Source organism: Lepidochelys kempii, chromosome 14 (assembly GCF_965140265.1).
Source record: "Lepidochelys kempii isolate rLepKem1 chromosome 14, rLepKem1.hap2, whole genome shotgun sequence".
Taxonomy (NCBI): domain Eukaryota; kingdom Metazoa; phylum Chordata; order Testudines; family Cheloniidae; genus Lepidochelys; species Lepidochelys kempii.
In genome coordinates this window covers 41,676,656-41,698,073 of record NC_133269.1, presented here as the reverse complement: position 1 = coordinate 41,698,073, position 21,418 = coordinate 41,676,656, and the positions used below count along the sequence as shown (strand labels likewise).

Sequence of the window (21,418 nt, the reverse complement as noted above, 5' to 3'; positions counted from 1 at the left end):
TGTACCTGGCACAAGGGGCCCTACCTCTGTGTGCCACTGTAATACAAACGGTAAATGATGGGGACTGAACTTTTAGTATTTGTTGCATGCTTTACTGTTAGAGTGACCATATTTCCTGAAGTAAAAATGGAACGGCCTGGGGCTCGCCTGAGCTGCCCCGCAAACCCCCTCCGCCCCCCACAAGGCTAGCCAGAGCCACCCCCGCCACCTGGGGCTGGGGCTGACTCCCTATCCCACCCCAAGCTCCGTGCCCCATGCTGCCCACGGCTGGGTCTGACACCTCCCCCCCCCCCGCCAGAATTCTGTGCTGCCCAGGGCTGAGGCTACTCCTCCCTGTCCCCCGAGCTCTGTGCCCCATGCTGCCCGATCCCCATGCCGCCCAAGCCCCGTGCCGCCTGCAGCTGGGACTGAGCACCCACGTCCCATGCTGTCCACGGCTGGGGCTGACCCCTCCCCCGTGAGATCTGCATTGCTCAGGGCTGGGGCTGATCCCACCCCTGAGCTTCGTGCCCCGTGCCACCTGTGACTGACCCCCCCGAGCTCCATGCCAACCGTGGCTGTGGCTGACCTCCCACTGCCCAGCACCTCGCCTCCCCCCGTTTCTCCATGCCCCCCCTAGGGGGGCACACCCATCTTTTCTGGTAAACTGGGCATTTGTTCGTTTGTGCTTGCCAACTGATCAGTTGGGAACAGCAAACAGCACAAATGCCCGTTTTTGTCAAAAAAGTCGGGTTGGCCAGGACAGGGCTTCGAACGAGGACTATCCTGGCCACAACAGGACGTATGGTCACCCTACTCATTGCCTCATTCAGTATCCTTCAGTGAGAAAATATCCTCACCTTTAGGCCCACTGCTACTTCTGCCCTTTTTAAAGTCTAAACCTAAGAGCATCCACTCAGGAGTTTGCACAGGTTAACTAAATGGGTTTAAATTCGCCCCTCTGGTTGTACTGATGCAACTTGCACCTATAGAAAAGCCCTTTCTCTCTCTCTTCCCTCTGTCTCTCCTCCCTTCTTCTCTCTGTGTTTCCTTCCCTGCAACAATTTCCACCCTCTTCCCCACCGTCCTCTGCTAAAATGATCAGTGATTACATAGTTAATGTTGACACTTCAATGTCAGTATTGGGCTTTAGAGCTGACACGCCAATGAGATTAAATGGGATATGGGGAGCTCACAAGTCCTCCTCAAGTCATAGTTTGAGGCTCTTTGCTGACGTTCAGGCAGATAACAGTGAACTGATTTACCCTTGTGTCACCGTTGGAAGGTTTTCGTCCCAACCATAAGGCCTAGACATTTTACTTTTTTCTTAATGAAAGATGAGGTTCTGGGCTATTCACCCCTTCTTGTCAACTGTTGGGAATGGGCCACATCCACCCTGATTGAATTAGCCTCGTTAGCACTCACCCCCTGCTTGGTAAGGCAATTCCCATCTTTTCATGTGCTGTACATTTACACCTGCCTACTGTATTTTTCACTCCATGCACCTGATGAAGTGGGTTATAGCCCATGAAAGCTTATGCCCAAATAAATTTGTTAGTCTCTGAGGTGCCACAAAGACTCCTTTACCTGGGCTATCTGAATACTGCAAGGCACATAAATACATCAGAGAGGCCGGATGTTTGACACTTCTGTCCTAAAGTACCCTTGGATTAAGGATGCTATTTAAGTGTAAGATTTATTCTACTGCTAAAAGTTTTGGGTGTTTGTTTTGATCAGCAAAGCACCGAATGACAAATGTCACTAATCCTTCCAGTGTCCTCTATCTGTGATTTCAGAACCATGAGCAAGCTTTGGAGGTGAGGAGATCGGAGGCTGGAATCTCTACAGCTCTCTGGACTCTGCTACCTCCAGCTCAGACACGGTTATAGCGAGAGAGAGAGAGCCCGGCACATGCAGCAGTGTCCATAGCTCGTGTGCCTTGCAGAGAGAGGACGGACACGGAGATCGTTCTGCGGGGAAACTCCAAATGGAAGAGCGTCTTAATGGCAATGAAAATGCAGAGGGAGGAGGAGAGAATTCTATTCAGCAGCACCAGCAGCTGATGGAGCCTCTTAATTGTCATGGACACCTGGACGGAGGAGACAAACCAGGTAACTTAGGGCTTGTCTGCACAGAGAAATTTACCAGTATAATTATACCATTGTAGTTATACCAGTATAACTCCCTGTGTGGACACTCCTATTCTGGAATAAATGTATCTCCATGGGGAGCTACCCCGGTATAACCGTAGTGGTTTAATATTATTGGCATGGCCTGTACCAGTAAATTCTCCCATGGAGACAAGCGCCCTTAACCCTCACTCTCTAGGAAATGCTTAGCGGGAGAGACAGAGACTAAGGGCTTGGCCACATGGGAAAATTATCCCCATATAAGCTAAGATGTGACTTTAAACGGATATACCTACCCCAGTACAACCCCCATGTGGACTCTCTTATTCTGGTCTGTGCATGTGCAATTCTCTAGTCCAGTGGTTCTCAACCTATTACCATTGTGGGCCGCATCCCATACGACCTGTGTGGCCCTGAGGATGTCACGTGGGCCGCAGCTCTGTGCTGGCTGGGCCACAGCTCAAGAACCACTTGTCTGGTCAGTGTGTGTTCGATTCCTGGTGTGGTTGGCAAAGATGGGGTTATCACCTGTAGAAAAAGCTTATGGTACCTTGATACCTATATAAATGTGTTCACACTAGGGGGGGGCTGTACTGGCGTCATTAAAGGAATACAAATTTTTGTGCAGTTAATGCCTTAGTTCCCAAGAGAATCAGTGTTCTGTACCTTATCCTGGATCTCTGATAATAGAACGGATCCCTACATTATTGTTTATATTACCACAGCACCTAGAGGTCCTGCTGAGATCAGGACCCCTGCTGGAAGGCTGTGCCTTGTTCTGGTATTGGCCATTGCCCAGCATGGACCTGAAGTATTTTCTGTGGTTTAGACACAGAGACCTGGGAGTCAACTCTTCAGAAATCTAGGGCCTTGCTCCGGTGCTGTGGGTTGAGAGTAGGGAATGTGCTTCCCTAGAGAAACTGTGGGGACTTGTGGTTAAGGCACTGGATTAAAACTAAGGAGAATTGGGTTCAATTCCTCGCTCTGACTTCCTTTGTGACCTTGGGCAAGTCACTTAATCTTTCTATGCCTCAGTTCCTCAACTGTAGAATGGGGAAAGTAAACCTTCCTTTATGTGTCTTGTCTATTTAGATTGTAAGCCCTTTAGGGCAGGGACTGTCTCTCCCTGTGTGTCTGTGCAGGGCTTGGCTCAATGGGGCCCTGATCTCAGCTGGAGTCTGTAGATGTTACTGGAAATCAACCACTGCAGTGTACTTGCAGCCGTGTGGGTCCCAGGACATTACAGAGACAAGGCAGGGGAGGTGATGTATTTTATTGGACCACCTTCTGTTGCTGAGAGAGACACGCTTTTGAGTTTACACAGAATTAAAGAAGAGATCTGTGTAGCTTGAATGCTGTCTCTTTCACCAACAGAAATGGGTCCAATAAAAGCTATTACCTCACACATCTTGTCTCACTGGAAATCAAATAATTTCTGTTATTATTTAGATAACACTGCTTCCCCAAAGTGCACTAATTGTTTTTCTCTCCCTATTTTAGGATATTCATGTAACCGCAAGTTCAAGAAACGTGCTCTCGTAGCTGGAGTCCTCTTAGTTTTGATCGTTATCATCATTGTTCTGGCTGGTGAGTTCCTAGCCCTCAGTCTCTGCACTTCCTGTTTCGCCTTGGAGGGATCACAGTCACACATTCACACCTCCTCAGCCTCCAACTTCCACTCCTTGGCCCTCTGACTACTTCATCACTGGCCCTTTAAATCAGCTCTCTCCTGTCACCCAGGGGTGACCATCCCTGTGCCTCTACTGCAATGAAAGGATTGCATTTCGAGCACCCCCGGGAATGCAGGAAGTCAGCACCTATGGTAGAGGGGGCCAGAGATTTGCCATAGACAGTGTCTGGAATCGCTGTGACAATCAGTAACATGAAATGGCATCTAGGTGTCACAGGGGAACTGGTCCCTTTAAGGGGAGATGGGGCCAGCCCCACCCCTGCGCTAGTTAATTAGTTGCTTCCTAGCCTGAGGGAGGGGGACTAAGGAGGGTCAAGTGAGAGCTTAATCACCTGGGTCTTATAAAGGGACTGAGAGCTAGACCCACAGGGAACAGGCAGGCTCCCTTGGAAGGTCTTGAGCAAGGGTCTGTAAGGAAAAGGGCTAGGAACTGGGTGTAGAGGGTGAGCTGATGGGAAGTTCAGGGGGACATCTTTGTTTGTTTGGGACTTCTTAATTTGGACCCTTGGTAACCTGGAAGGGGATATGTTTGTTGTGGACTTGAATGGAGGATGAAGCCACATCTGCAGCACAAAGCAGTGGCTGGGAAGCTGAGGAGACCAACCTTGGAGAGGGAAACTGAGGCCCGGAGCGGCAGCTGCACTATCCTTGGACAAGAGGGGGCATTATGCGTCAGCCACACACCAGGGACAGTAGGTTTTAATGCCGTGCCACTGTATCAAAGCATGACTGATCATCACAGCCTTTTTCAAACTCTTCCTTTTTCACTCTGTAACATGTGACTCTCAGGCCTGATTTATACTTGGAAATAGTACCAGTATAACAGTGTCAGGGGTGTGATTTATTCCTGACACGATTACGTCGGTATTACCTCTCGTGTGGACACAGTTATAGTGTGAGAAAGGTGCCTTACACCAATATAGCGTATTCCCCTTTCCCATACAGGAATAGCTATGCTGCTGTGGGCACTTTTATACTGGCATAACCACATCCACACTAGGGGGTGAGATGGCTTAATTTCTATCAGGATCACTAAAGCAATCCAACTTTCTAGTGTAGACAAGGCCTCTGTCTCATGTGGAGGTAGAATGTGCTGGAACAACTTTTCTACTGGGGGCGCTGAGAGCCATTGAACCAATCTGTAGACCCTGGATATGATGATGGAAACCACTTCAAGCCAGGGGGTGCAGCAGCCCCCCTAGTTCCAGCACCTGTGGTGCACTGAGCTGGGTTCAAACCTGGGGCTGGAAGCTTTTCTGCTGTTCTTGCTGCGTTTTAAACCGAGAGCGATATTGCCTTGATGGCCCGCGTCTTGGGGGAGCGTGTCACCTGTGCAGTAGGATGCAGGAATTGGAGATGTTCCGTCCTTTCAGGGAAATGCGAGTGTAACTCATTCACCTGCCCTCCTAGGAAGTAATGCAAAGAACCGAAACAGACTCCTCAAAATATGAGTCCCCAGCCCCCTACTGCCTAAATCGCTCCTGTGATCTGCAGCCCTGGGGATGGGCTCATCGCCCCCTCTGCACATTCGTGTCTGTTCCCAGCCGACTCCACAGCGTGGGGCGGGGCGGGGGGGGGGGGGATCATGGGAGAATCAAGGGAGGGGGAGGGCCAAAGTTGCCCTCTCAGCATTGCCTCGGAGTCTGTGACAGAAGAGGGACGTCCGTCCCGGCTGGGAACTGGCTCTGAGTGGCACCTCCCCACTGCCCATGTCACCAGCCTCCCCTGGCAGAGGCTGGGCCATTCCCTGGGGCTTTGCTGGTGTGGGGTGCCTGGGGCTAGGGCAGAGGTACCAGCCCTGACTCCCACAGCACTCCCAGAGCAGCTCCTCTGCATCTACAGCTAGGGGACCGTGACCCCTGCCTGGAGACTAGGGGGATGATGGTGTCTCCCAGACTACGTATCCCCTCTCCTCCTGAGGCCCAAGATTTCCTATTCCATGCTGAGAGTTTGACTGTGATTTGGGGTCATTTCTCATGCCCCTTTTTGTCCCTCAGATCCTCCGGTTGGTTTAATGAAGGGCTCTAGTTCTGAGAACATTTATTGCCCCTTACCCCCCTCCTATACAGAGAGGGAGAGAATCTCTGACCCTGTTTGACTTTCTCATTTTCAGTGGTAGTATCTAACCCACCGTCCGCTGGTCCTGATCCTCCGGCTGCTGCTCGCTGCTGCCTGGACGGCTGGGTCGGGTTCGGAGGGAAATGCTATTATTTCTCTGAGGCCGAAGGGAACTGGAACAACAGCCAGAGGAACTGCTCCTCCTCCAGTGCCTCCTTGGCTGCGATTGACACCCAGCAGGAAATGGTGAGAGAGAGACCCTTTCAGACTTTAGAGCAGTGGTCCCCAAGCTTTTGAGGGTTGTGCCCCCCCATCATTCCTCCCCCAGAGGTGGAGGTTCCTGGAGGTGGATCTAATCGCCCCCATGCTGCTGGGAGCCCCCCAGCCCGAGGCTCCAAGCTGCTAGTCCGGGCTGGGCTCGGGAGGGACAGGACTTGCTCTTCCCCGGCACAGCTGCTTGCGGGCGGGAGTTGGGGGGAGATCTGACCGACCTCTGGGTACCTCCGGAGCTGCTGCCCAGCCCTGGAGCTTCCTGCAGCTGGGGGAGGTACCCGGAGGTGGGTCTGATCTCCCCTGAGAGCAGCTGTGCAAGGGAAGTGTAAGTCCTGTCCCACCCCATCCCAGGGACTAGCAACTGGAGTCGGGGGCACAGTAGGAGCCCCTAGCTAGGATGCCCCCAGCCCTGCACTTCACCCCCCCACACCCCCCGCATAGGTAGATTTCAAGGAGGAGGTCTGATTTCATGGTCCATGACGCGTTTTTCACGGCCGTGAATTTGGTAAGGCCCTAGCCGTAACCTTAACAAGGGCGACTTTGCTGTCGCTGGCAGCTAGAACAGCTCTGCAGACTGCACTAGGCCCCATCGGCAGCACAGAGAGACTCAAATGCAGATTGTGACAGGATGGGAGGGATAGTTCAGTGGTTTGAGCATCGGCCTGCTAAACCCAGGGTTGTGAGTTCAATCCTTGCGGGGACCATTTAGGGATCTGGGGCAAAAATTGGGGGATTGGTCCTGCTTTGAGCAGGGGGTTGGACTAGATGACCTCCTGAGGCCCTTCCGACTCTGATATTTTATGATGAATATCTTCCTCTTTTGGAAAGGCTTTCATTAAGCGCCATAAAGACCTCTCTGAGCACTGGATCGGCCTCCGGAGGGAACCGGGTCAGCCCTGGAAATGGACCAATGGCACCGAATTCAATCACTGGTGAGTTGTCTTTCTTGTCAATGGGGGGCCCTAGCAGGGAAGTTGGCTTAGCTACAGATGTGACGAGTTAGCTGCCTCCCAGCTGATAGGGCTGAGGCCAGGGATCCCAAGAGAGGATCAGGTGACTTGCAAGCTTAGATCAAAGGTCAGCAAGCTGCTCCGCTGAGAGCTGCAGGGAGCAGGTAGGTGCTTGCTGGAAGCAGAGCCCGGTTTAGTTCTTTGCTTTATGTTGAACTGTTTTGAGTAGTAAAACATATCCCTGAGGAAATGGACAGAACTGCTGTTGTAACTTGAAAGGATACTTCTGAGACAAGTCTTAATAGCTCAGCTGATTACAGCTGGACTTAACCCAACCCTACTAAGGCTGTTTTCAACGTCCACACACAACTGTTTTGTTGCTGACCATTTTAACAGAAGCATCAAGCCAGCATACTTTCCGCATCGCCACTGGATGAAGTCCCAGATCCTGGGGCAGATAGTTGCTATCACGGATTGCTGGCGTTGTGAAAGAAAAATTCAACCCCCTCCCTCAAATTTAGTCTTCTCCTTCATGTCCCCAAAATGGGGAGAGACAAAAGTGATGCATCCCCTTCCCAGTGACCAACATTTCAACTGCTTGGGTCCCCAAACTCAGTATTTTCCTAGATAAGAAAAGCCCCAGCTCTTCCTAACCTAGCTGCTTAAACTTCCCAGTTCTCCTTGACAACTTCTGTGATGCAATTGTGTTTGGAACTTTGCACCAAAATTTTGCATCACAGTGAAATTAAAAATCGGAGAGCAGCGTTTAATGTGAACCATAACAAGGGCTATTAGACGAACTGGACTGTACAAAAGTGAAAGGGGACAGTGCTACATAATTTAGAGGCCCTTGCCGCTTGCTTTCTGTCTGCTGCGCTGCACAGAATACAAAGCCTTGACTTTAATTCTGTGCTGCTTGCAATGCAGGTTCGCAGTCAGAGCGCACGGCGAGTGTGCGTATCTGAATGATGAAGCCGTCACCTCTTCCTGGTGCGACACGGTGCGATACTGGATCTGCAGCAAGCCTGTGGGACTTATGCCGAGAGGGCAGAATGGAGCGCAAGGGCAATTGGAGACGTCAGAGCTCAGCTGAAGTGCTACTGTATGCACAGGGACGCCCGCACACCCGCCCCGACTTTTCTACTCAACCTAATTGTATCAATTTAGATCGAACTCGATACATTTTTTTAAAATGCACCTTATGTTTTTAAGGCAGCAGAGGGGTGGGGGCGCTAGCGACCTGCTGTATCTTGTTTCTATGCAAGTGAAGGTGGGCCAGATCCTCTCGGCATCTGCTTGTTCCTCAGTGATACCAAGATTTTGGCAAATTCTGAAGCACCAGGGAGACGCTCAACTCCATATCCTTGCCGTCTGTCAGAGGGAAAACAGTTGTATTGGGGATTCTCTGTACCTAGGTCCAGCTCATAGGCACCAACTCCGTGGGTGCTCTGGGGCTGAAGCATCCACGGGGGAAAAAAACAGGGGACACTCAGCACCCGCCACCCACAGTGGCTGGCCGGCTCCCTGGCTGGCTGCGGATCAGCTGTTCTGGAACCCGTGGGGCTGGCTGTGGATCAGCGAGCGGGAGGCACTCAGGGGAGGGGCGGAGAGGAGCGAGTGGCAGGTGGGACCTCAGGGCAGGGGGTGGGAAGAGGTGGAGCAAAGGTGGAGCAGGGGCGAAGCCCCCACTGGAAAAAAAACAAAAGTCGGTGCCTGTGATCCAGCTGCTGGCACTCTGCACTTAAAATCCATCAATGTGACGAAAGAGAAGTCGCTGCTGTTTGTCCTTCAGAGGGTACAATCATTATATTTGACAGTGCCACACTATGAGTAGGGCCCTACCAAATTCACGGTCCATTTTGGTCAATTTCACAGCATAGGATTTTAAAAATTTTAAATGTTATGATTTCAGCTATTTAAAGGAGCTGTGTGTGGGGGGGAGGGGTTGCAAGGTTATTGTAGGGGGGGTTGCAGTACCGCTACCCTTACTTCTATGCTGCTGCCCGCAGAGCTGGGTCCTCAGTCAGCAGCCGCCGCTCTCCGACCACCCAGCTCTGAAGGCAGCAGCGCAGAAGTAAGGGTGGCAATACCGCGACCCCCCCCCCAAATAACCTTGCAACCCCCCTGCAAACCCCAATTTGAGAAGCGCTGGTCTCCCCTGTGAAATCTGTATAATATAGGGTAAAAGCACACAAAAGAGCATATTTTACAGGGGGAGACCAGATTTCATGGTCCGTGACACATTTTTCATGGCCGTGACTTTGGTAGGGCCCTACCTATGGCAGGCGCTGTCCTTGGCCTGAGGAACTTACAACCCAAGCCGATGAAACAGGTAGGGACGAGATACAAAGCGAGCATGATGATGGTTAGGCACAGGTCGTAAGTTCCAATGAAACCAGTGTGTGTGGATCCAAAGTCCATCTGCAAGGTTCTTTGAAATTGGCTTTTATTTCTGTATAATTTTGATGCATATTTTTCCTCTTACAGAAAAATGTTGACAGGTTTTGGAGGGGTGGCCGTGTTCGTCTGCATCAGCAAAAACAACGAGGCGTCCTTGTGGCACCTTAGAGACTAACACATTTATTTGGGCAGAAGCTTTTGTGGGCTGGAACCCACTTCATCAGATGTATTTTTAAAAAAACATTTTTTAAAAAACCATTATGCTCTCATCTGTTTGGTTTTGTCTGGTTTTCTCTCTCCTCTAGTTTCTGGGTTTCTTTCTTTCTTTTTTTTTTTCCCTTGCATTCTTCCCTCCACCACAGTCTCTGTCTTCCTTGGGTCAGAGCTGGGGTGGGGTGAAGGCTGTGCAGCTCATCTCAGTGTATTGAGGCTGTGCTAAACCTGGGGATTCCTCTTTTCATTCATTGCTCTCCTTACCAATGCACACATCCAGACTGGCTATCAGTAAAATTAATGATCTTGCATTTAATTACAGGTTTCAGAGTAGCAGCCGTGTTAGTCTGTATTCGCAAAAAGAACTCCTTTTCTTTTTGCATTTAATTAGCACCCTTACTCTCCCTAAAGATCCCAAGCACCTTAGAAACAAACGAAAGACCTAGCTCACTGTGTTGTGCAGAGATGTAGTCACAGACCACTCAAGCGGAGTGGAACGTAACAGCAGCTATGCCAGCAACATGAGTCAGCAGCTTTGGAAAAGCCAGAAAGGCCTGTGTCCCGCAGATACTTTCACTCAATGTTGAATGAGTGAGACAGGACCTTGGAGCTGGATCTTGGAGCTAGCCAGGAGAACAAGGCTAACATTCCTGCTCCTAGGAAAAAGGACTTTATATGGTATGAAGCCATTAGTTCAACAGCCCACAGACAGGCATCTCATGCTAGCACACCATACAGCTGTTTTATCATCATATTACTGGAAAAACAATATGAAGCTACTGAGAATCATGGAAACAAAAATGGTCAGATCAGCTTAAGGCTGAATCTGGACTGGAATTTTCCTGGGAAACGTGGAGTGATTTGAACATGGGGTCCCTGATTGACAACCTAACTATACAGGGGGTTTTCACAATCCCGGAAGTCTTCGAAGCCGGGCTTTTCAAAGGTCCCTGAGCCAGTGATCTTGCCCAAATAATTTAATTCCCTTGGGTGCCTCTGCAAAGGGCTCGGGCTCACCTGGTATCCCAAATACAAAAGGCAGGAGGGCGGTGAGACCAAGGGCTGGATGATGACCTCCTGAGGTCTTGTCCAACCCTAATTGTCTATGATTCTACATGGGGTGGCCGCTTGTCACGTCCCATCGGGCACACGCTGCTCTGTAGGGGAGTATTGGCAATAACAGGCCATTCATGAGGCCCTTGGCTTTGCACCCCGGGCTGGCCCAAGGACACTGGTGACCTGTCTGAACATGGGCTCTTGCCCTGAGCGATCTGGAACTGGCGGTGATGGTCCATAGGAGGCTTCAGAGTAATAGCCGTGTTAGTCTGTCTTCGTAAAAAGAAAAGGAGTACTTATGGCACCTTAGAGACTAACCAATTTATTTGAGCATGAGCTTTCGTGAGCTACAGCTGGCCTGGCTCCTGCGGGTGCCAGGCTGGACGGCCGGGGGGGGTTGTCAGGAGCAGGGCAGGGTCTGCGTGAGCGCGGCCAGCCCCGCGGTGAGAGGCAGGAGCCCTGCCCTGCCGTGACTCGTGCGGCCGCCTGGCGTCCCCGCGCTGCACAGCGCCCGGGGCGGGCGAGGCCCCTGGTCAACAGCCGGGGCCGGGCTGCAGCCGAGCCGGGTGGAGAGCGCGGGCTGCAGACGGAGCTCGGTAAAGCCGGGTCGAGGGCCGGGCGCCGCAGCGGGTCCGGGGGCGAGGCGGGGTGCGCGGCTCTGGGCTCGCTGCAGCCGGCCCGGTCGGCCCCCCTCCAGCGGGCTCAGCGGGGCGGGTGCGGGCAGCAGCTGCCCCCCCATCAGCCGGGCCACTGCAGCGGGGGTGCATAGCTGCAGCCCGCGGGATCTGCCCGGCCCCCAGCCAGCTCCGGGAGAGGGGTATGGGGAGCTGGTGGGGGAGGGGTGATCCGTGTCTGTGCGGGGGAGTGTATGGGGGGGGGGGATTGGCTGCTTCCTGTGCAGGGCTCTGGGTGTGTGACAGGGTGGATTTGATTTATATCCTGTTCTAATTCATGATTTAAATCACTAGTCAGGAAGGCTCGATTTAATCATGGATTTCTACCTAAAAGTGTACTTGTGGCGCCTTAGAGACTAACCAATTTATTTGAGCATGAGCTTTCGTGAGCTACAGCTCACTTCATCGGATGCATGCCTAAAAGTGCATTCTTGTTGGTTTTTTATAACCTTAATACATATTCTTCATAACTCAGAGATCGATGTAGGTTTCATTTTTAGAAGGTACACACTGTACATTTTTAAAGTGATTTATTTTGGAAACTTTTCAGATTAGTTTTACTATCAGGCAGTGAATGATTGTTTGGTTATTTCATTTACCAAAGGTAACTGAAGCCGATAGTTATGAAGTCATTGGGAGGTGAACTATCGCCAGTTCAACAGGTTAATTAATCATTGGTTTCAGAGTAGCAGCCGTGTCAGTCTGTATTCGCAAAAAGAAAAGGAGGACTTGTGGCACCTTAGAGACTAACCAATTTATTTGAGCATGAGCTTTCGTGAGCTACAGCTCACTTCATCGGATGCATTCGATGAAGTGAGCTGTAGCTCATGAAAGCTTATGTTCAAATGAATTTGTTAGCCTCTAAGCTGCCACAAGTCCTCCTTTTCTTTTTAGGTTAATCATTAATATTTGGCGTTTTTTCTTGCCAGGCTGAATTAGGAGGAGAACATCACCAGACAGACATTTAAATTGTTTTATTTAACTAAAACAACATTATGTATTCTGGATTTTTTTCTTCAACAGCAAACATAATATTTAACAAAACAAGCACGATTTTTTGAGTTTAGTTAAACAGTCACTTTTTTTAAAATCAGGTTTGTTTTTGTTAAAATTGTTTTTAACTAAAATAGTGAAATGAAATATTTTTTAAAAAAACCAAAAGTTAAATCGACTCTGTCAGCCAGATCAACATGAGAAACTTAAAATATTGCCTTCTGCAGCTAACTCAGTCGTCTTCACCTTCTTTTTCCTGTTGGTTCATAATCTGGAAAAGAAAAACAAGCTTTCCTGCTTTGTCAGGTCCCAAACAATTTCTCAATTTGGAATGAATTAGTCCAAAGGAAGAAAATATTCTTTCTACACCGACAGAAGAAGCTACTGCTGTTAAAAATGAGATTATCCCTTCAACAGTCTCTGAATCCAAGTGCTTAAGTGACTTCTACCAGTTCACTGGTGTGACTTTCTTTAAAACATCATCAGCAAACGTATATTTCTTGAATAGTTCACCCATAGCTCTGAAGTTTATTATAGTTGGCATTATGGAGGGATGATTGCTGGATGTCCATGTCCTCGCCAACTCCTCTTCTTCAGCAATTAAGGTTTGACCCTGCTATCGAGTATTGAGAATATTTGCAAGAAAATGAGCCGGAGATAGTGCTTGTCCCATTCGTTTTTTTAATGCTTGTAATTTAACTCTGTCATTGCATATTTCTCTTTTTAAGATCTCCCTCAGTTCCTTCTAAACTTTGGCTGTGACAGTGCCATCTATTTGTTCACAAACTGTCGTCAGATTAGGCCAGTTCTTGATCTAATGCTCAAAACAGTCCACGACTGAGTTCCATCGCACATCTTGTGGGAGAGTTAGCTTGGTTCCTCCCACTTTTTTCAGAGCAGCTGCTTCCAAGTGCTTGTTAGGGAAGTATTTTGCAATTTCATCAACATTAGCCTTTATTTTTGGAAAACTGAAGTCTTTGGCTAGGAGGTGCATCAAATGAGCACTGCAACCGTATGTTGTTAGCTTGGGACTCTCTTCTAAATAATTTCTTCTCACCTTGGATACATTTGCAGCATTGTCTATGACCAAGCTGCGTACTAGATATTTGAATTTTTTCCCCACAGTTTGTTATAGCTTTTACTGTTACTTCTTGTAAGTATTCTGCTGTGTGGGCATTTCCTGATGTATCAATTGTTTCTGTAAGGAAGACGTTCCCTTCTTCTTTTGTCACACAAGCACATACAACAGGATCATTGTGGACATTGCTCCACCCATCAAGACTCAGGTTAACAATTTTACCCTCTCGACCTTTTGCACACTGCTCAATTTCTCTTTCATACACTTTATCCAGCAATTCGCCTGCGACATCTGCTCTGTTGGGTGGACAGTATCCTGGTCTCAATGACTGAACCATGTTAATGAAGTGCGGGTTCTCAGTCATACGGAAAGGAGAGTTTGTTGCAGAAACAAACCAGAAAATATTTTCATCAATTACCTCTCTTTGCAATCTGCTAGTTTCTTATCACAAACTTATCTATGGTTAAAAGAAAAGGAGGACTTGTGGCACCTTAGAGACTAACCAATTTATTTGAGCATGAGCTTTCGTGAGCTACAGCTCACTTCATCGGATGCAGACTGTGGAAACTGCAGAAGACATTATATGCACAGAGACCATAAAACAATACCTCCTCCCACCCCACTCTCCTGCTAGTAATAGCTTATCTAAAGTGATCATCAAGTTGGGCCATTTCCAGCACAAATCCAGGTTTTCTCACCCTCCGCCCCCCCACCCCCACAAATTCACTCTCCTGCTGGTAATAGCCCATCCAAAGTGACCACTCTCCTCACAATGTGTATGAAAATCAAGGTGGGCCATTTCCAGCACAAATACAGGTTTTCTCACCCCCCCCCCACCCCCATACACATACAAACTCACTCTCCTGCTGGTAATAGCTCATCCAAAGTGACCACTCTCCCTACAATGTGCATGATAATCAAGGTGGGCCATTTCCAGCTCAAATCCAGGTTTTCTCACTCCCCCCCCCCCCCCGCAAACTCACTCTCCTGCTGGCAATAGCTCATCCAAACTGACCACTCTCCTTACAATGTGCATGATAATCAAGGCGGGCCATTTCCAGCATAAATCCAAGTTTAACCAGAAGGTCGGGGGGGGGTAGAAAAAAACAAGGGGAAATAGGCTACCTTGCACAATGACTTAGCCACTCCCAGTCTCTATGCAAGGTAGCCTATTTCCCCTTGTTTTTTTCTACCCCCCCCCCCCGACGTTCTGGTTAATCTTGGATTTATGCTGGAAATGGCCCACCTTGATTATCATGCACATTGTAAGGAGAGGGGTCAGTTTGGATGAGCTATTGCCAGCAGCAGAGTGAGTTTGTGTGTGTATGGGGGTCGGGGGGGGGGGGTGAGAAAACCTGTATTTGTGCTGGAAATGGCCCACCTTGATTTTCATACACATTGTGAGGAGAGTGGTCACTTTGGATAAGCTATTACCAGCAGGAGTGTGAGTTTGTGTGTGTGGTTTTTGGAGGGGGGTGGGAGGTGAGAAAACCTGGATTTATGCTGGAAATGGCCCACCTTGATGATCACTTTAGATAAGCTATTACCAGCAGGAGAGTGGGGTGGGAGGAGGTATTGTTTTATGGTCTCTGTGCATATAATGTCTTCTGCAGTTTCCACAGTATGCATCCGATGAAGTGAGCTGTAGCTCACGAAAGCTCATGCTCAAATAAATTGGTTAGTCTCTAAGGTGCCACAAGTACTCCTTTTCTTTTTGCGAATACAGACTAACACGGCTGTTACTCTGAAACCTGTTATCTATGGTTGTTTCTAGATGATGGAGAATTTTTTTTTCTTTTTGCTACAGGTGACAGATACACTGTGGGTATGTGACATATATGATGTGACTGAAACACTGTCCTTGGCAGATAACTCTGAAACTATAGAAAATGATGGTGATCTTGAAGGTGGACAGTCTTCAGAACCCTTTGTTTGTTGAGGATGGATTCTCCTGAACAAAATAAGTCAATGCAGTTATTTAACTATTATTACCGTATTGCTCATCATTTAGTATTGCTCATTGCATTCACTGACACTCAGTACCACTTTAAAGGTGAAATTGTAAAAGGAAGATCTGCTTATTTCAGCTCTTTCTTTTTTATCACAACTGCATCTAAAATGATAGTACCACAGAGTAACAACTGTATTTTTTGCTCAAACATGAGAATTCAATAATAGTTCAGAGGAAAGACAGGCAGTCCTTAAGAAAGAAGTATGAAGTTTACCAACCTGAAGGTCTTGCATGTTCAGACGTGTTCCTTTCATCATCTTCAAGGCAGCTTCCTCTTGAGAAGGAATGCTTCTCATGATGTTGTTTCATTCAGGCGACCAGGCCTTGCATTTCTTTTGCATTTTGCACGCATGTCTGTCTTACTCACAGGTAGAGTAACTTCATTAAAATATTCCCAAACTGGGTCTCTTCTATGGCCTGCTGCCATTATAGGTTTTCCCTTCTAGTGAGAGAATGGTATGGTAGATCTCAAATCAATGAAGGCTACACTCGGAAAGACCTCAAGACTTCTGGAATATGCTGCTCAAACAATTTCACTTTTGTTTCTACTGCCTGTCTCTCCCTTCTCACATTTATCTCCAGATGTTTTCTCCTTGTCCAGATCTATTCCGCCCTCAACAATCTTCTATTCATTGAACTTTTTAAAACTTTGCACTTTTAGAGAGAGGTAAGGGATTGACTCTGTGTACACAAATTTGCAGAGGGACAATAGAGTTGAGGTCTGTTATTTCTCACCTCTGTATATTATTTATTTTAAAATATTTTTGCTGTTAACAAGCATGTTACCTCTGAAGACACAAATCCACAGTTTGAGAAGTGCAGCACTAACCGTCTCTGATGGTATCTTCTAGACTGACCACTGAGTCCCATTGGGTAGCTAGAAAGATTCACCTAAATAATCTATACGGAAGTCTGTGGAACCCCATAAGATTGGGTCCCTAATCCATGAATTATTGGAACTCATTTACAAAACTTTTCTTACATGTTACATGAATATATTGTCTCATACTATAGAATTTATAATCCCTATTCCATGATGAGAGATTTTTGAGCTATAATGTATCTTAATTAAAACTATTTTTAGATAGGTTTTTTCCTCAAAAAGCATTTTATCAAAAAAATCCAAATTTTTTTTAAAAATTCATTGATTTTTATCTACCCTGAGCTACTATAAGGTGGGTGCGGAACTGGTTGGAAAACCGTTCCCAGAGAGTAGTTATCAGTGGTTCACAGTCATGCTGGAAGGGCATAATGAGTGGGGTCCCACAGGGATCATTTCTGGGTTAGGGTTCTGTTGAATATCTTCAATGAGTCAGATAATGGCATAGAGAGTACACTTATAAAGTTTGCGGATGATACCAAGCTGGGAGGGGTTGTAAATGCTTTGGAGGATAGGATTAAAATTCAAAATGATCTGGACAAACTGGAGAAATGGTCTAAAGTAATCAGGATGAAATTCAATAGGGACAAATGCAAAGTACTCCACTTAGGAAGGAACAATCAGTTGCACACATACGCAATGGGAAATGACTACCTAGGAAGGAGTACTGCGGAAAGGGATCTGGGGATCAGAGTAGAGCACAAACTAACTATGAGTCAACAGTGTAACACTGCTTCAAAAAAAGCGAACCTCATGCTGCGATTTATTAGCAGGAGTGTTATAAGCAAGACACGAGAAGTAATCCTTCTGCTCTACTCCGCGCTGATTAGGCCTCAGCTGGAGTATTGTGTCCAGTTCTGGGCACCGCATTTCAGGAGAGATGTGGACAAATTGGAGAAAATCCAGAGAAGAGCAGCAAAAATGATTAAAGGTCTAAAAAACATGACCTACGAGGGAAGATTGAAAAAACTGGGTTTGTTTACTCTGGAGAAGAGAAGACCGGGGGGGACATGCTAACAGTTTTCGAGTACATAAAAGATTGTTAGCAGGAGGAGGGAGGTAAATTGTTCTCTTTAACCTCTGAGGATAAAGAAGCCATGGGCTTAAATTGCAGCAAGCGCAGTTTAGGTTGGACATTAGGAAAAGCTTCCTGTCAGGGTGGTTAAGCACTGGAATAAATTGCCTAGGGAGGCTGGGGAATCTCCATCACTGGAGATTTCTAGGAGCAGGTTAGACAAACACCTGTCAGAGATAATGCTTAGTCCTGCCATGAGTGCAGGGGACTGGGCTAGATGGCCTCTCAAGGTCCCTTCCAATCCTATGATGAGGGGGAATTGGGAGAGGTGCTGATTTGCGATGGCAGCACCAGCGGGCGATTGCTCTTTGGCCAGCGGTAGCACTAAGAGCCGTTTGGAGATCAGGCCTTATGGCGCCGGGCCCTGCACAAGGACAGAACGAAAATGCTCCTTGGGCCAAGGAGTTGGGGCGCTGTCCCAGGGGCAAGGCTGGCAGTGCAGGGGTCCCTGGGTGTGCTGTGGAGTGAGGGGGGGTTCCTCATTAGTGGGAGGCGTGTCCTCCCTAGGTCAAGTCCAGTGGGGTGATGCTGTCAAATGTCTCCAGCAGGAGCATGCTCAGGTCTCTGTGGCTCAGAAGACCACAGAGCTGTTCCCTGTAGAGCTCTGGTGGCCAGGCCGTGTGCGCTGAGGGGGCCAGGCTGGTGGGGGGCTCTTTCGGGAAGGCCCCTGTGGGGCCTGAGTACGCGGTCTGCTCTGGAAAGCGCAGGAGTCTCTGCCACCCCCTTGTGACCGAGGGGATCAGGGGTTCTGCCCCATGCCGTGGGGTCCCCGGTGCGGCTGCTGGCTCGCGGGATGTGGGGCGAGGTCACTGGCGCTTCCCTGGCTTGCTCCTTTGCACGGAGCTGGTGTTCACCACACAGGGTGGCACTAGCCAGGCCAGCTGTTTCCCACCCGCCCCGTTCAGAGGCTCAGTCCTGGCGCTGCACGGAGCCAGTTCGGTTCAAGAGGCTTTTATACCCCTGTGTTAGCGAGCGGCTGCGGGGCCACACTGGCACCATGGCTGGGGGAGCCCGGTGGGGGGTCGTCTCCCCTCCACTCTGATTGTTTGTGTCCGATGTGGCCCTCCTGTGTTTCCACGGGCGTTTCCTGGCTGTCCCGTCCGTGCCAGCCCAGAGCGGTGGATGAACGCCGAGCTGGGCGGGTATTTACCTGGATCCCACCTGCTCTGTTCTCTCCCAGCAGGGCCCCAGTCCCGATACTGGATGGAGCGAGGGGAGGAGCTGCAAGTCCCAGTTCTCAGCAAACGCCAGGACAGTGAGAGCTGGCCGGGCCCCCAAACAGGTGAGGGATAAATAAGCCCAGCTGAGAGGGGTGGGGGCAGCTGGGACCCCCCCCCCCACAGCCACCCCTGCAAGCCCAGCTCCTCTCCGAGGTTGTCACCACCCTCTCCCTGATCTGTGTGCACCAGGGCACCCATCCCACCACCTGTGCCCGGGGCCCCCAGAACCATACGAGAGCCGTGTCTTGGCTCTCACTGAAACAGCAAACAATATTTCCAGCCCACACGGAGGCAAAGAGAGGCCTGTGAACCTGAGCTGGGCGGTGCTGAGTCGGCGCTGCAAGAGGTGTGAGCGCCCCCTTCAAAACCGGCTCCAGGGCAGGGCAGGGCCACGTGGGCAGTGCCTCGGGCCGTAGTTGGGGCCCTGTCGTCCTGTGGGGACGGCTCATGCCCGGTCGCTCCTGCAGGGGAGCGGCCGGCGGGCGTGGCCGGGGCAGAGGAGGCTGCACCGGGAAGGGGCGGCACCCGCGCTGATGCGGAGCCTGCCACAAAGACCCTGCCGCGGGGGCAGAGGAAGCGGGGCCAGGAGGCGGCGGCGCCGGCGCGGCACGGAGACCCCCCACCCTCCGGTGGCCCTTTCAACGCGGCGAGGGCGGGCGGCGCTTTGCCCAGCGGGCCAGCCTGGCGGAGCACCGCCGGCGGCACACGGGCGGGAAACCTCACGCCTGCCCCCTGCTGCGGGCGCCGCTTCCGCCGCCGCTCGGCCCTGCTCCGCACCAGCGCTCCCGCGCCGGGGAGCACCCCCTCCGCTGCGGGCAGTGCGGGCGCGGCGACCCCCGCCGCTCCGCTCCAAGCTGCTGCCGCACCCGCGGGTGCGCGCTGCTGAGTGGCCTCCCCGGCCCGCCCCAGGACCGCCGCCGGCATCCGGGGCCTCCCGCGCCCCTCACGCCCCTGCGTTGCCCGGCCAGGCACTGGGTGCGAGTGAAGCTGCACTGACGAGGGAGGACGCTTCTTGGCCGAGGCCCCCCACTCCCCTTGGAGCCCCCAGCCGCCACAAGGGTGGCCATCAGCTTTCCAACCCATCCCGCCGAGCAGGGCCTCCCACCCTCCCCAACCTGGGCACAGCCCGTGCCCCAGATTGGGGCCTCCCACCCTCCCCAGCTCTGGCCAAGCACAGCCCCCAGCCTCCCACGCCCTGCTGAGCACAGACCCCCCTCTCCCCTCATTTCCTCCCCCTAGAGATTCCCAACATTCTGTTCGCTTTTCTGGCTGCCGCTGCACATTTAAGGCCGATCGTTATGGGTGGAATTGTCAAGGGGAGCTTAAGGCAGCACCCACTGGCTTCTAGGCTTTAACTCCCTTAGGAGTCCTGGACAATCCATCCTGCATGTTACTGACGCGTACAGTACCGATTCCGGGGTGGGATTCTCCACTGCCTTATGCCTGGTGTAGTCATTTGCATCTGTACCGGGAGTGAACAGTGAACGCTCCACTCAGCTACATCAGCAGTAGCATTTCACCCACTGGAGGAGAGCCAGGTGCAGTGTGACTCAGTTTCCCCCCACTGGTCAAGTAGATTTAGATGCTTTGGGGTGGCATAGACTCTTGTTTCTCACCAGAGGGCTAACTTCCTGCCAAAGCACCTCTTCCTTAGGCCACTATGAGGAGACACCCAAGCTCAGGGCTGCCTCTTTTTATACCCCTTCTGTTAATCACATGCTCTGTGAGGTCTTGCGCTCAGGGACCACAACTCCAGAGTCCCCGGCCTTAAAGGGGCCAGGACCCATAGTGGACAGGCTGGTGGCACCTTGCTCTTAAAGGCCCAGCTAGCTCAGTTACACGCGCACCTCGGTGTAAATGACTGCACCAGCAGCCGGGCTATGGAGAACCATGTCTGTTGTTCTTATGTTGGGTGCCAGTTAAGGTGTACAGAATGGAGAGACACTGCCCCTTAGTGGTGGGGCAGATGGTAGAATCTTGGTATGATTACAGCAGTGATTCTCAACTGGGGGTATGCGTCCCCCTGGGGTACGCAGAGCTCTTCCAGGGGGTACATCGACTCATCTAGATATTACAACAAGCTACATAAAAAGCACTAGTGAAGTCAGTACAAACTAAAATTTCATACAGACAATGACTTGTTTATATTGCTCTATATACTCTACATTGAAATGTAAGTACAGTATTTATATTCCCATTGATTTATTTTATAATTAGGTGGTAAATGAGAAAGTCAGCATTTTTTCAGTAATAGTGGCTGTGACACTTTTGTATTTTTATGTCTGATTTTGTAAGCAAGTCATTTTTAAGTGAGATTAAACTTGGGGTACACAAGACAAATCAGCCTCCTGAAAGGGGTACAGTGGTCTGGAAAGGTTGAGAACTACTGGATTACCGCCTGGAAAGACTCTTGCCTCCAGTGATGATAAGCAGATGAAAAGAATGGGCCATTAATTTGGAACCTACACAAGGAACTACTTTGGGCAATGTATGGACAACCTGTGAAACTCCCCGCTGCAGGAGTCAGAGCAGGTGGATTAGGGTTGCCCACCCTGCAGGATTGTCCTGGAGTCTCCAGGAAATTAAAGATCCATCTTTAATTAAAGATTACGTCAGGTGATGAAATCTCCAGGAACATATCTATACAAAATTGGCGACCCTAAGCTGGATCTTTAGGACCGTTGACAATATTTGTGCAGTGGGCAGAGGTAAAGAGTTCTCTTTCACCAGTAGGTAGAA

The 21,418-nt window shown here is 50.0% G+C and overlaps 1 protein-coding gene across 5 annotated transcripts in view; it reads left to right on the top strand.

Annotated features, from left to right (window-relative positions):
- The window catches only part of LOC140897920 (C-type lectin domain family 2 member B-like), a 38,402-nt gene that overhangs the window by 14,422 nt on the left and 2,562 nt on the right, over positions 1-21,418 (top strand). For 3 of the 5 annotated variants that reach the window (XM_073311213.1, XM_073311210.1, XM_073311209.1), the window contains exons 2-6: positions 1,776-2,090; positions 3,609-3,695; positions 5,912-6,102; positions 6,958-7,061; positions 8,007-9,007. In XM_073311213.1, the coding sequence (XP_073167314.1) occupies positions 1,967-2,090; positions 3,609-3,695; positions 5,912-6,102; positions 6,958-7,061; positions 8,007-8,172 (672 nt within the window). In that variant the 5' untranslated portion in view covers positions 1,776-1,966 and the 3' untranslated portion in view covers positions 8,173-9,007. Of the gene's footprint in view, positions 1-703; positions 1,669-1,753; positions 2,091-3,608; positions 3,696-5,911; positions 6,103-6,957; positions 7,062-8,006; positions 9,008-18,639; positions 18,742-21,418 lie in introns of those variants that run through there. The other 2 variants (XM_073311212.1, XM_073311214.1) reach the window with 2 other exon arrangements.